At 51.9% G+C, this 15591-nt stretch overlaps 1 protein-coding gene across 12 annotated transcripts in view; it reads right to left on the bottom strand.

The window, feature by feature from the left end:
* Positions 1 to 15591, bottom strand: part of LOC104130499 (dystrobrevin beta) — a 138067-nt gene that overhangs the window by 25357 nt on the left and 97119 nt on the right. For 10 of the 12 annotated variants that reach the window (XM_035899127.1, XM_035899149.1, XM_035899163.1 and 7 more), the window contains one exon: positions 11918 to 11995. In XM_035899127.1, the coding sequence (XP_035755020.1) occupies positions 11918 to 11995 (78 nt within the window). Of the gene's footprint in view, positions 1 to 353; positions 458 to 9586; positions 10176 to 11917; positions 11996 to 15591 lie in introns of those variants that run through there. The other 2 variants (XM_035899170.1, XM_035899178.1) reach the window with 2 other exon arrangements.

The following is a 15591-nucleotide window of genomic DNA, read 5'->3' on the forward strand; positions in this document are numbered from 1 at the left end:
CCGGGCCGCCCCGGCAGGGCCCACCCAGACCGCGCGGGCTGCCCCAGCCCACCCAGGCTCCAGCTGCTGAACGCTTCCCCAAAAGCTTTTTGGGCTGAAACTACGGCTAAAACGGGTCTGGGATCTCTAGAGGCCACACAGGTCTAAGAAGCAGAATATAAGAAAACGAATGTACTCCACCTGCGTCAAAGAAAAATGGCAGAGCGGGCAGTAACGGCGGCTGCAGTCACTGTCTGGTGGCATTGGTGACTGGGCGGCTGGAAGGAAACGTCAGAGACCCAAAAGCTTTTTGGGCTGAAACTACGGCTAAAACGGGTCTGGGATCTCTAGAGGCCACACAGGTCTAAGAAGCAGAATATAAGAAAACGAATGTACTCCACCTGCGTCAAAGAAAAATGGCAGAGCGGGCAGTAACGGCGGCTGCAGTCACTGTCTGGTGGCATTGGTGACTGGGCGGCTGGAAGGAAACGTCAGAGAGATGAATGTGGGCACGAGGGGGCGGGAGGGGAAAGGCACATTGGGAACCGTCAGCAGCTCAGTGAAGCAAAGAGAGACCACTCTGGGTTACAGAACTTAAAAAAAAGAAGGGGCAGCATCGAAGACATCGCTCGGAAATCCATCGGTGCGGAGCGGACGGCAGGGGAAGTTCCTGGAGGTCTGCGGAACCGCTGGCGCCCCCGGTCGTGCACGCGTCTGTAAAGCCAGGGGGGCCACAACCCCAGGGGTAATCGATGGCGGCAGCAAGGTTAACCAAGGACAAAGAGGACCAAAGGCAGGAGGAGTGTGAGGGAGGAGGAAGGGCAGCTCGGCAGCGCCGTTAGGAGCAGGAGGCTGAAAAAAAATCCACGTTGGAGTTAGCAGAAATAAAACATCTCAGGAAAAAAGCAGGGTTGGAATACTGATAGGTGACCTCATGCCCCTTTCAGCTTCAGTTCTTAAGTCACCAATGATTTACTCTAGGCGGTAGGAACCCGTTTCACCTGACCAAATACAGTCTGTGGTCTCCAGGCTCCTGAGAAATCAGGGAAAAACCCAAAAAGCAGTGTTTTGTTGCGTTATAGGTGGCACTTGGGTGACCACTCCTGTAGGCTGGGTTGTCAAAAGGGCTTCTGTGTTACAGACCCTCCTCAGCCCAGGGGAGAAGCTTTGGCCTCCCCGAACACACATTACTAGTGGCCTCTTGACATGAGCGAGCTCTCTGCCCGCCCTTGCGGTCAACGGGAAAGAAAGCAGGCATGGCTGGGCCGTTCCCATCTTAGAGCGGGGATCTGAACCGGGCCTGCTCTCACACGCCAGAAGAGCTCATCGGTCCCCAGACACCCCGCACGGAGAAGCTTAGGAGGAACCATCTCTGTTGTGGGCAACCCAGCAGTTGTGGAGATGGCCGCTCTTACGTATTTATAGGAGCCGTGATGGCAACCGAGGCGCACGCAAGCCCTTTGGGACAAAGCAGGGAATGATCCGCCCGTCTTTTCCCATGGCGTATGCATTCACAAGACTGCAATGCAGTATGTTGGAGTTCTAACATGGCTCTGCAACGTAGAAGAGGTTGGCATAACCTACAGCCTGGCCACGGCTGCGGAGCAAACGGATGATGCAGAAGGGTGTTTAAAGAGGGAGACACACGTCACCAACCTAATTGGGGACAGGTTGTCTTTGGGAACGGAATTACTGCAAGAAGAACAGCGCGCTCTGACCACAGCAGGAGGGAAAAAAAATCTGTGCCTGCAGTAATTGAAAATAAATTGGCTAAACCAAATAACATCCAATGGGCTTGGCCTAGGCGTACAGGAGAGACGTACGAATCTCGGGTTATTGAGAAAGGCTCGTTGGCTGTGGAGGCCAGAGAAATACTGCGCTTTGTTGTATCACAGGGAGCAAATACAGGCCAGGCTGCACTAGAGCTTCCCCTTTGGAAATGTCACGATACACGTGCAGACCACCCGTCCCCCCCCCGACCCAACGCTGCCCCATGCAAACACGCCATTGACCCAATCGCCTTTTCTTCATTCGGAAACTTGCCTTTTGCAAGATGAAAAATAGCAAAATGGTGATGTTACATACCTAAATGTGAAACCCCCCCGCAGCTGAGCACGGCCATGGCCACGCGTCTGTTCCCAGAACTCCCTGCTTGCTAGAAAAAGCCTTCCTCTGACCTCATTCTGTCTACAGCATTTTAGAGATGACTGAAAGCTCCCTGCCTCGTGCAAAACACGGTTATTGAAACGGTAGGATCTGAGGAGTTCATTGCCCCTCTGGATATTTTCCCTCTGAAAGCAGAGGAAGAGGAGGCTGGAAACGAGAGAGGTTCCTCCGGGAGATGTGCACAGACTGAAGAGGAGCCTTGACAAGGGCTCCTCTTGTTTGGTTTTCACTTTTTAGTTCACAAAAAAAGTGAGCCCAAGCATTAACGCCCTGCTCTTTCAGCTCAGTCTTGTTCCCAACCAAAGAGCTGTCAAAGGGGGGTTGGTTTCATGTTTTTAACAGCATGAAATCACAAAGGAGGTCTCCATCCTGCCCTGCTGCTGAACGGTGGCGCTCACTGCCTCCTGGAAGCCCAGGAAGCTCCGCAGTGCACTGGCCCCATCCTGTCTTTGGCAGCCCTTGAGCGATGAATGGTTGGATGCAGCCACCACAAGAGTCATGGACTCATTGAATCACAGAGTGGGTTGGGTTGGGTTGGGTTTGGGTTGGAAGGCACCTTAAAGCTCATCCTGTTCCACCCCTCTCCATGGGCAGGGACACCTTCTACCAGGTCAGGTTGCTCCCAGCCCCGTCCAACCTGACCTGGAATGTTCCCAGGCATGGGGCAGCCACCACTGCTCTGGGCAACCTGGGCCAGGGTCTCCCCCCCTCAGCACAAACAATTTCTCCCTCCTATCCCGCCTGGATCTCCCCTCTTTCAGTTCGCCTCCTCTGGCCCCGCTCCAGCAGGTCCCTGTCTGTCCTGGGCTGGGGCCCCCCGAGCTGGGCGCAGGGCTCCAGGGGGGGCTGAGCGGAGCAGAGGGGCAGAATCCCCTCCCTCGCCCCGCTGGCCACAGCCTTTCCTCCCCAGGGAGACTGAGGGTTCCCTGCTCCGCCTCCAGGGGCCAAATCGGTGCCTCGGTTTCTCGAAGCCAGAGCTGTTACTGATTTCAGCCTCTCTTCCATGGGTGATAACGTGTTTTCTGGATGCAGACTGCCTTAGCCTTTTTTTACGGAGAGGCCGAGGCACGCGGCCGAGCTCTGCACGAGCTCTGGGTGCAGAGAAGCCCGGGGACAAAGCAGAAAACTCGTGTGCCTCCTGGAGAGACCCAAACCCTCCGTGCGTGCCTCTGTGACAGATTAAAATGGGGATGATACTGCTTTCCACAAATAATTTTGTGCAATCCACAACTATGACTAAATTCCCTCTCTTATCCGAAACGCTGCCAGGAAGCATGAGCAAAAGGCGTCTCCAACCACAGGCATTGATCAGCTTGGCCTTCCCTGCGGCTCTGCGCTCGCTCCGTCTCCCCAGCCGTGCCCAGTTACATCCATTTTCTTCACCGAAAGGGCTGTCAGGCTCTGGAATGGGCTGCCCAGGGAGGTGGTCGAGTCCCCATCCCTGGAAGTATTTAAAAGAAGGATAGATGAGGTGCTTAGGGCCAGGGTTTAGTGGTGGGATGGCAGGGTTGGGTTAAAGGTTGGACTCGATGATCTTAAAGGTCTTTTCCAACCAGAGCGATTCTATGATTCTATGATTCTATATCTCAACAGAGCTGCAGGAAACCCGGGAACAGCGACTTCCTAACAGCGTGCGGATGCAATTAAGGAATTGCAGAAGCAGTTCTCTCATTCCGTCGATGCGTGGGTATCCATCACTACGCCTTCCAGCTCTGCCTTCAGATAAACCGATCCATGTTTGCTCCATTTTCTGGGGAAAGAACGGGAAGTGAAAGAGAAAACCTTACTCTGGGATGGATCCCCTGGTGGAAGCTGGCTGACATGAGCGTGAAGGAAGGAAGCTGGATGAGGCAAGACCAACTGTAAAATGCTCTTTGGAAGGGAGAGGCTTTAGGCAGGATGCACCCTTTGCTCATACGATAATGTCTCTATCACAGGAATCAAATACATTTCTGGCAAACGCTCTTGTGCCTCGCTGCCGCCCTCCCCTTCTTTTTCAGCACTGGGGACATTCAAAGGTGGGCTGAGCCCCGTCCTCCCTGTTTTCAGGATGAATTCTGTGTCCGCAGACCGGCAAACACGTAACTTCTAACATTTCATCCACCGTCTATTCCAGGTCTATCACGTACCATCCGTTTTAGGAACAAATTCGGCTCGCCGGAAGAAGCCAAGCCACGGAAACGTGGCCAGTCTGAGGTGCTTCAGCACATTAGGATGCGGATCCGAACCCCATTCCGCCCACACAAGGCAACCTCCGTGACCCTGCTATCTTTAATTCACACTGCCAAGACGTGACGGTGCCTCCAGCTAGGGAAATGAGGCCTTTAATGATAGTCAGTGATGAGCTCCTCCATCACGGGTTAACCTCGAGCAGGAGCAACTGCAGCAGATCTTGGGGAAAATATTGTGGGCAGACATATGTGAACTGCCAAAACAGAAAGATAAGAAGCTTTCAAAGTGAGAATCCCCCCGTTCCTCCTCCTTTCCCGACTCTATCATTAACTCCTGACACCCGCACTGCATTTTCCAGGTTTAAAGAAAGGGAGGACACAAAGGCAACGCTGGTGCACGCTCCTGTGCCCGGGGCCGCGTCCCTGGCCCCACCAAACACGACAGCAGATGAACCGAGAATGCCCCAGCGTAGTCAGTGGTTCAGCCAGCGCCCCAAAGAGCTCGACGTGCTCAGAAATATCGTGCCTGAGGTGGGTGGACGTGTGCGGAGACGGACACAGAACCTCTGCAAACCGAGGTGAGAGCCGAGTATTTTAGCTTCCGTGCTTCCCCCTAAATGCGTGGCTTCTGCAGCCATCCAGCCTGGCTGTAGGCAGGGGCTATGCAGAAGTTAGGGGCCCTTGAACCACCCTCCTATGCAAGGCTGAACCCTGCCACTGGAGATAACTCCCGGGTAAATATTTGTGACTTACCAATCGAACCACGTCTCTACCTCGGGGTTGGACTGGATGACCTCTAGGGTCCCTTCCAACCCAAAACACTCTATGATTCTACCTTCCTGATGGAACTAAACCAATAACGCTCCTGTAGCATCACATTTCCAGCTCTTAGATACTTCCATAGCGCTCTCTCCATTAACTCGGCAGCATCTCCATAGTCTTTTTGAAGGACGTATTCTTGACCTGAGCCAAATTTTGGCACTATCAGGTAAGATGTGGTAAGCAGCGTTTCTCTGGTGTGGGTGGCCAGGGCCCGATTAAGGTAACCTCTGCCACTTCAGCAGTACTCATCAGTGTAGTTCAACTCAGCAAGCAAGCCCTGCTGAGACGGGGACTGCTTGGCTCACACCAATGCTATCATCCGAAATGGCTCACGCTCCTTGTGAGGGGCTCTGCTGAAGACCCATAAGTCTCGTGATGACGTGATTAAAACCAACCCAACCTTGACTAGACTCGGAGAGGTGCACGCAGCCACCACAACCAGGCATTTTGCAAAGAATAAGGAATTGCAGAAGCAGTTCTCTCATTCCGTCGATGCGTGGGTATCCATCACTACGCCTTCCAGCTCTGCCTTCAGATAAACCGATCCATGTTTGCTCCATTTTCTGGGGAAAGAACGGGAAGTGAAAGAGAAAACCTTACTCTGGGATGGATCCCCTGGTGGAAGCTGGCTGACATGAGCGTGAAGGAAGGAAGCTGGATGAGGCAAGACCAACTGTAAAATGCTCTTTGGAAGGGAGAGGCTTTAGGCAGGATGCACCCTTTGCTCATACGATAATGTCTCTATCACAGGAATCAAATACATTTCTGGCAAACGCTCTTGTGCCTCGCTGCCGCCCTCCCCTTCTTTTTCAGCACTGGGGACATTCAAAGGTGGGCTGAGCCCCGTCCTCCCTGTTTTCAGGATGAATTCTGTGTCCGCAGACCGGCAAACACGTAACTTCTAACATTTCAGTCTGAGGTGCTTCAGCACATTAGGATGCGGATCCGAACCCCATTCCGCCCACACAAGGCAACCTCCGTGACCCTGCTATCTTTAATTCACACTGCCAAGACGTGACGGTGCCTCCAGCTAGGGAAATGAGGCCTTTAATGATAGTCAGTGATGAGCTCCTCCATCACGGGTTAACCTCGAGCAGGAGCAACTGCAGCAGATCTTGGGGAAAATATTGTGGGCAGACATATGTGAACTGCCAAAACAGAAAGATAAGAAGCTTTCAAAGTGAGAATCCCCCCGTTCCTCCTCCTTTCCCGACTCTATCATTAACTCCTGACACCCGCACTGCATTTTCCAGGTTTAAAGAAAGGGAGGACACAAAGGCAACGCTGGTGCACGCTCCTGTGCCCCACCAAACACGACAGCAGATGAACCGAGAATGCCCCAGCGTAGTCAGTGGTTCAGCCAGCGCACCAAAGAGCTCGACGTGCTCAGAAATATCGTGCCTGAGGTGGGTGGACGTGTGCGGAGACGGACACAGAACCTCTGCAAACCGAGGTGAGAGCCGAGTATTTTAGCTTCCGTGCTTCCCCCTAAATGCGTGGCTTCTGCAGCCATCCAGCCTGGCTGTAGGCAGGGGCTATGCAGAAGTTAGGGGCCCTTGAACCACCCTCCTATGCAAGGCTGAACCCTGCCACTGGAGATATCTCCCGGGTAAATATTTGTGACTTACCAATCGAACCACGTCTCTACCTCGGGGTTGGACTGGATGACCTCTAGGGTCCCTTCCAACCCAAAACACTCTATGATTCTACCTTCCTGATGGAACTAAACCAATAACGCTCCTGTAGCATCACATTTCCAGCTCTTAGATACTTCCATAGCGCTCTCTCCATTAACTCGGCAGCATCTCCATAGTCTTTTTGAAGGACGTATTCTTGACCTGAGCCAAATTTTGGCACTATCAGGTAAGATGTGGTAAGCAGCGTTTCTCTGGTGTGGGTGGCCAGGGCCCGATTAAGGTAACCTCTGCCACTTCAGCAGTACTCATCAGTGTAGTTCAACTCAGCAAGCAAGCCCTGCTGAGACGGGGACTGCTTGGCTCACACCAATGCTATCATCCGAAATGGCTCACGCTCCTTGTGAGGGGCTCTGCTGAAGACCCATAAGTCTCGTGATGACGTGATTAAAACCAACCCAACCTTGACTAGACTCGGAGAGGTGCACGCAGCCACCACAACCAGGTATTTTGCAAAGAATGAAGGTTTGAAGCAGAGTCTGAGTGACAATACCTTTCCAGAGATGTGTTTTGGTCCCACTGCGAGCCTCAGGTAGATCCCCAGGGGCGTGTTGGGTGGTTATGAAGAAGTATGCATTCTGCAGGCTGAGAGCCAGAGGAGCTGGAACGATGGAGGCAAACATTACCACCTGAACCTGAGGCAGCCTGTCCGATCCCCCCGGGTCCAGGACAAGATAAATGCCCCATTCCTTCTTTGGAATAAGCAAGTATAGGGAGAAGAAGCCTCTTCTGATGAGCTCTTGCAGAATCTGCTGGATGAAGCAACCTTTCCTGACAGGATTCTGAAAGTGGGATCCTTGAAGAGGGATGAGCCAAGACCTTGGGAAGAGGCAGGTACTGCTATGGGTATGGTGAGCGCAGATGATGGCATCTACCATGAATTTGCTGCCTGTGAGTTCCCACGATGCCTGACAGAAGATGACACTTGACAGTGAGATGATTTTGGCTTTCTAAAGGTATATTCTGGAGTGGTCTAGTGCCATTCCACACTTCTGTGAATGCCTCGCCTCTCAGGAGGAGCAAACTGTGGGCAAAGGATGAGGCAGTGATCATTTTGCAGAATCAGGGCATTTCTTTGGTGTTTATTCCATGTTTATTCCAACTTCTTCTCATAGCCTTTGCTGGAGATGGTATCTGTAATGTACATGTGCTACAGAGGTCTTCATCCTGAGCTACTTCGGTGTAGCCCTTGAGGACACGGCTTATTAGCATATAGAAAAGCCCTCTGCATTTAAATGGGAAGTCACCTACGTTTGCTTGCACGGTTTTCAAAATCCGAGCTGCTTGCAGCCAACTGGCACCTTGTTTGGTAATAACCATGACCATGGATCGACCCCAACGCTGCGGTGGCCTGTCTCGACATTTTTGTCACCATCCAGGTGTTCTTGCTGATCTCACTCTGCTCCCTCCTCCAGGTGTATGAGGCCTGAGTTAGCAAATGAGTCTCATGAGGCACTTTTTAAGCAAGTCTTGGCAGTTGACACTGCAGGGGGCGTAGAGGCAGACGACGTGCTGTACGCCCAAACAGGTCTGATTTCTCAGGTCTTTATTTCTGAATTACTTTTGGTCTACCTGATCTTGTCTTGGGCAACAGGCAGAAACAGAGACCTTGTTCCTGTATAAGTCCAAAAATGCTCCAAGCCAAAGGGTTTTGCTGGCTCTAAAGTCCTGTTGCTGCCCAGGGAGGTGGTTGAGTCCACCAAGATGGGTACACGAGGTGCTTAGGACAGGGTTTAGTGATGGGATAGTAGGGTTGGGTTAACAGTTGTATTTGATGATCTTAAAGGTCTTTTCCAACCTAAACGATTCTATGATTCTATGATTCTATCACGTCGTCATTGGTCAAAATACTGATCTTGGTAGCACCGCTGAAAAGCTATTCATGTTGCCCTTTGCTCACTGCAGTTTCTCCATCCAGTATTTCTGGGATTCTTGTGATCAGCCCCAGATCCATGCATACCCTTGCCCACATCAGAGAAGAGACAGGGTTCTTTAGTCACGTGCCTTTGGGACAGTCTCTGCTCACGAGAGGCATGCGGACCCCCGCAATTCACACAAGCAGAAGAATATGGGACTGGAACCCCAAAGTGGGCTCAGATTTGACTATTAGGTGCAGCTCTGGTCATTGCGCATCAAAAAGAAACGTTGAAAGAAGAAGGGGTACTGGTAAGGACAACAAGCGTGAGCCAGATTACCCATTGCCTCCTGTGCAAGGAAGAATTAACAGACAAGGGCTCCCAGGCTAGGAGCAGGCGGGGTATCTACAGCCTTCCATAGCGTGAAGAAGGTGAACTTTAGAACAAGAAAGGAAGAGCTTTCTTAAGCAGGTCGCATTTGTAGACCCCACTGGTGAGGGCTGGATTTACGAGGCAGCGGTCTCTCTAACACTGCAGACCAGGCAATAAAGTGATGAGCGCTGCGAGATGGGAGCAAGTGCAGCAACCAAGAGAAAAATTTTACTTCTCAGCTTGACTTAATGAATTCCTGCTTGCAATCGTAGCCCAGCTTCTGCTACCTGGCAGCGCGGGTGACAGGACACGATACCAGCATGAAATCCTTGTACCCCTGAATGGTCATGGCTAGCGGTCCTGTCATAATCAGTCTTTACCTTCAATGCGACTTCACCAACACCTACATACCATAAGCTGTTGATTTTCTTTCCCTTCATTTTTTTTTTTTTCATTTTCATACAAAAATGCTGTTCTGCTATTCCTTATCTCAGCAGTGCATTGTAAGGTCTATGTGGCCAAGAAAACAAGTCGAAGGGTCAGGTTATAACATCCACCCTCTGATTTTGGATTAGTGCTCGATATGGCATTTCCCTAGCATTTCCTGCGGTGTCCCCCTTCTCAAATCACGGCAATGGGTAGGCCAGGCCCTGCCCACAGGAGAACAGACGCACAGCTGGTCGGTTAGGATCTGAAGGATGCATCCTGAATGAGTTTCTGGATGTTGGTGTTTCCTTTGGATGTTGGTGTTTCCTTTGGATGTTGGTGTTTCCTTTGGTAAACCGTACTTGGGGATCAATGCTGGTACTTGGCAATAAAGCCAACACTTGTTCCACCTTCTCCTTTGCTCCATTAGCAATGAGGCAGTTGTGCCCATGCACTTCCACTACATCAGCAGCCGAAAAGCTTATCTATGGAGGCTTCACCTCCTCCAGCAGAACCACCCCGCAGAATACTCGGTGCTGGGATTCCATTTTGCATGAGCCTCTCTCCTGATATTTTGCAAAGAAACACAGAGTTTATCCACTTGCCATGGATAATCTGAGCTCAAGTTTCTCTCTGTCCCCTTCTTCCAGATCGGCTGTGATTTCTATAGATCACACAGTCGACACAATCTGAGAAAGAAAGAAATCTCCAAGTGGAAAGAAGCGGAGGAATCAATAGTTCCTGGGACTACGTCACTCCGCGAGACAAAAAGGCACCAGTGACCAGCACAGAATCTAAGCTCGTACTGGAAGAGGTGAGATGCTGGTGAGCCAGAACACAACGGGATGGCATCGGGAAGCTCTCCCTGCCAGACAGGTGAGATGGTCTTGAGGAATGTGGAATTAGAGGCTTTTAAAACGTGAATTATCCAGTTTGGATTCAGAAAATGGGAAAAGCTGGTTGAACAAAGAAGTAGAAACTAAGGAACGAGGTGATCACTACCCAGATTAACTGTTGCTCCCGCGTCGGGGGTTGCACCGTTCCGTTCTGTACGGCCTTTTACGCAAAAGGATGAGGAGCCTGCAGGAGAACCTTGCAGACGTTGCTACTCAGGCAGTGTCTGAAGCTCATCTGCACAGAGGACGTGTGCCTAAAGCAGCATCTTCTCTGACAAAGACGTGAAGACGACTGTCACCTGCACTACAGTGAGCAAACTTGGACCCCGAAGCAGAGGCAATGCAAAAGACCTTTGCCACAAGGTTGCTTGCAACCCAACAAGCAAGGAGATGTTACCGGTACGGGCTTGAGGACTGCCTACGCAACCCTGTAAAGGTTTGGGAATTGCCTGCTCTCTCAGCCTCTTTGCTCCGAATTCAGCAAAAGGCGCCTTTCACAGACCCAGGCGCATTTCATAGCATCCCGGAACAGCCCAGGCTGGGAGGGACCTCAGGAGATCATCTTGTCCAGCTCTGTGGGACAGACAGCCTGGATGGGATTCTCTAGCGCCTTGTCCCACTGCATCTTCAACACCTCCTGCCACAGGGACCCCGCCACGTCCCACATGGGAAGTCAGGTTGTGTGGCGTCTGCAGACGCTACATGGGGCGATTTACGGACTGAGTCAGGCGCCAGGTCAAACACACACGACTGAATTTTTTTTTTTTGCCTTGGGAAGTAGAAGGGGAGCACACGGATCCTTGCTTGGTTCTGTTTGAAGGACCACTGCTGAAAACGAGGGCTCTGGCTCGCCGCCCGAGTACCACCCTGTCACTGAGACAGCACAGCTCAGCTTCTTGTTCCTGGTGGGGAACCTTTACTCACTCACGGCTTTGGACAAGCCTCTGGTGACCCACCTTGCTACTCTCCCCAGCAAACCTTGACAAGAAAGACAAGTGCAAGCGCACGCTTCAACTAGATTTTTGCACTTCTACATTGTACGTCCCTACGACAATTCACACGTACGTAGCTATGGAAATGTAACCCCAGGTTCAACTCCAACCTCAGTGCCTCGGGGTAGACATGGGCGGCCGGCAAGACCTTTGGCAGCCTCCAGCCAAACGCCTCCAGCGGCACGGAATGGTCCTTGGTAAGCAGAGGAGCCTGTGATACAACAAGACCAGACTTTCTCGGAGCAGCTCTGGAGGCAATGCTCCATTTATAAAGAAACCCAAAAATCTCTCTAGTGGTCTTTAGATATTTCTTCAGCCACGCTCAGGTAATCACAACCATTCCAATAAAAGAAAATCACTCTTTCGAGAGAACAAAAGGAAGCGCTGCAAACAATTCCTTGCCTTACGAACGCCGCGTGCGTGCTCCGAAGCGGCAGCGCCACCTGAAATCTGTCCGAGGAGCCCTCGCGGTACAAAACCTGTGCTCGGCGTTTTTCTGCCTCTCATGGAAACAAACAAGCCAAGGCTACAAGGCACGCTTACCTTTTGGTTGGGGTGGGTGCTCCAGAGGACATGTGGGTCACCATGGTGTCGTTCATGTTAGCCAGAGGCCGGGGAGGACTAAAAGAGAAATATTTATTCCAGTTAAGTGCTTTATAAAAACAAAAAGGAAACAAAGCCAACGCTTGGGAAAAGGGCACCGCTGCGTGCTGCGGCAACAGCAGCAGAAATGGCTTTGCCCGGAGCTACCTGAGGAGCTTCGTCTCCTCTGGTCTAATTGCTTTCCACCATCCACGTGTTATGCTAAAATAAAGCCAAAACGAAGGTTTTGTTGGTCACCTAGGCCAGGTTGGATGGGGCCCAGAGAGGAGGTGGAGGCCCCATCCCTGGGAACATTCCAGGCCAGGTTGGACGGGGCTGTGAGGAACCTGATGTGGTTCAAGGTGTCTCTGCTCCTGCAGGTGGGTTGGGCTGGGTGGGCTCTGGGGGTCCCTTCCTACCCAAAACATTCTGTGATTCTATGATTCTATTTGGGTACCTCTGTTATTATGGTCTCCTCGGGTTTAATTTATTCAGGCCCTGAACATGTCTAACGCACGCTTCCATGTACCAAGGCATCATACGGCAGCGGCAGACGCCATCAGAACACAAATAAATAGCAGAGATTTGTGGAGGGCTTGAAAACAGGGAACATGAGAGTCCTCTGTGTTCAGCACAAGTCCCTTCGGAGCCGTTTTAAACAATTTACTCACCCACGTAAGATTTTTTTTACACAAATGTCATAACGTGAATTCTGCAGCTAAAATACCTTCAATGGCCTTACAGAAAGTATCCCAAGTTTGAGCGGGTCCTGACCCAGCATCTTGACAGCTACAGACTGAGCAGCCATGGATTTGCTCACTTCATGGCTGAGTTTTTATAGGATCATGGAATCACAGATCTGCGCGAGGTTAAACAGAGGGATTGGTACAAAGGAGGAGCAATCAAATCCACAGGGAATCCTGGCTCCGTTCATTGACTGAAAACCCCACCATAAATGATAAATCACGGCTGATAACACCTAGTTGCATAAAACTGTAAGAACAAAACCATCCCAGCTGGCATGACGGTCTGGTCACTCTTTTCTGATAAGACGTCAACTGGGAAAAGCACTAAGGTGAGACTGATGCCTTCTTCTGGGAACTCTTCTCTCTCCTATGGTGCTTTCGGAAGCACAAGTCATTAGCGTTCATCGGAATTGTTTGCTCCTCACGCCACATGCACTATTAGCGCTTTTTTGCTGAGGGTGCCCCTCCAGGTGAGAAAGACATTGGCTCTGACGGGCAGCCTGAGTTGATGTAACGTAACGTAATGAGTTGGTGTAACCCTTGCTCTCTGCCGCGCGCCGTTTTCACAGGAGCAAAGAAATGCCACAACAGCTCCCTGGAAGTCTGGCGGGAGGCTCCATGAAAAGCCACCTCAGAACTAATGGCTTCCTGCCATGGCGTGTCAGGAAGGATTCAAAGCAACAGAAGCGTGACCTGCTCTTCTCGCGCCGCATTCCTGGAAGAACGACATCAATGCGTTCGGATAATAGCCTGGTAACATGACCTGCTCTGCCCCAGCTCGGGTTCTCAGGAGAGGCCAAACAGATTCCTCCAAAAAACAGTCACCACTGCAGCTCCCTGCAGCCAGCACAGCCCCGGCCGTTAGTCCTGCAAGCCCCGGCCATTAGCCCTGCAAGCCCAGCCCCTTAGCCATGCAAGCCCCAGCCGTTAGCTATGCAAGCCCAGCCATTAGCCATGCAAGCCCCAGCCGTTAGCCGTACAAGCCCTGGCCATTAGCCGTGCAAGCCCTGGCTGTTAGCCGTGCCACCCAGTTTTCCCAGAAGACAAATGATGTGATGGCTTGAAGTGACAGGAGCGAGGTTGTGCCCCCAAACTGGATTCTTCCTTTCCTGTTATGGCAGCTGATTCAACAGAAGAGATGACCTCGCCCTTGCTGCTCTCCGGCCAACAGGGCTACTCACTGGTGACCACCGTTAGGTAACTCCATACACAAGGGTTGTATTGTTTCAACGTAAGGTTGCAAAACCACATTTTGCTCAGTGCATACCCATGCAAACACCTGACACAGATCACCCAGCCCGCGGCATGACGCGTTCCCGCCTTCATTTACGCACTCCAGCAACCTGTGCATGACTGTGATCAGACCCGCGCTGACATTGCTCGAGGAATGCTGTTGGGTGTTGGATGGAAGCACACCCTAGCCACTGAACTGAAGGGTTGCTAAAGGGTTAACAAAGACCTTTGTGAAGCCAACTGTAGCTAGAATATGCTGATAGCTGTAGGATGTGGCTCACATCGGGAGATGCCAACCTGCCTGGGAGCTTTCCAGATGGTATCTCTCTGTAACAGCATTAACAGATCCTGAATGGGTTCTTCAAGTCACTCTGAAGCAACCCCCAAGATCAGCGCAGAAGGACCAGGCCTTGCCACTCAGAAGTCAACTTATGACCATCTATGGAAGAAAGGCCTAGAGGTCATGGAAGACGACTATTGAGAAGCCTCTCCACAATGACCACTGGGAACCCCCAAAGACCACCGACTCAACTCACTGAGCATGCGTGATTGGGACGGGAATATGTAAATGAATTTTGGGAACTCATTGTCATACATATGTAAAACTTGTCTATAAGCTGTGCCACTAACCCTGTGCGACACGCACGTTAGGGGGAGCGATCCCCTGTGTGTCCAGTGCTGCGATAAAGAATACCTGCTGGATAGTCTGGCAAATTGACTATTGAGTCCTGATTTCGGCTTTTCATGGCTTCACGGGTGAGACCTGGAACCAAAGCATCTCAGTTTTGTCCGGCCTGCGCCCTTGCACAGAGACCAATTCTGCCTTTGGGGCCGGCGGCACAAGCGCTTGTGGGGCTGCTGGGCTGTTAGTGGTGCACAAGCTTCCGCAAAGGCCATGGCCACCCCAAGCCAGCCCGAGTCGGGGTCTGGCAGCCCCCGGTTCAGAAGCTGTGAATGCACGCATGGAGCAGCAGAGCTGAAGGCGCAGACCTGGAGTACGCGACACGGCGTTATTGTGGTGGAAACGAGCAGGTCACGCTCAGGGAACGCCAGGAGGAACCCCAGGCTCTGTGCTGGACAAACAGACATTTAAAAATGCGACAAATTCAGCTCCAGCTCATCCAAAGGGAATTTGCTGCTGCTGAAACAGAGCCAGGCGGCACTCGGGGATTTCGTGACGCAGCTTTTCAGAAAATCAGTTGTCGCGGCTTTGCCACGGGTGAACTGGTTCCTGAACCTGGGTCCTTGGGAGCAGCCCCAGACCAGGTGCCCAGGCTTCATCCAGCTGCACTGGAGGCAGAACCACACCAGCGCGGTGCGTGGCTCCCGAACAAGCCTAGACATGGCCACAGGGCAACGAAAAATACCTGTCGCTTCTTACCTCATCTCTCTGCTATTCAAGCGCCTGGTTGATCTCTGCAGGGAGCGGGGGAGAGCGGCTGGTCAGGATCTGCCTTGGACCTTGGTGGTGCCTTGAGATTTACCTGCTGGGAAGCAGCTCTGCCCAGAGGGACCTGGGGGTCCTGGTGGGGGACAAGGTGGCCATGAGCCAGCAGGGTGCCCTTGGTGCCAAGAAGGCCAACGGCATCCTGGGGTGCATCAAGAGGAGCGTGGCCAGCAGGGCGAGGGAGGTTCTCCTCCCCCTCTGCTCTGCCC

Source organism: Egretta garzetta, unplaced genomic scaffold (genome assembly GCF_000687185.1).
Source record: "Egretta garzetta isolate BGI_Z169 unplaced genomic scaffold, ASM68718v1 scaffold510, whole genome shotgun sequence".
Classification (NCBI taxonomy): Eukaryota; Metazoa; Chordata; class Aves; order Pelecaniformes; family Ardeidae; genus Egretta; species Egretta garzetta.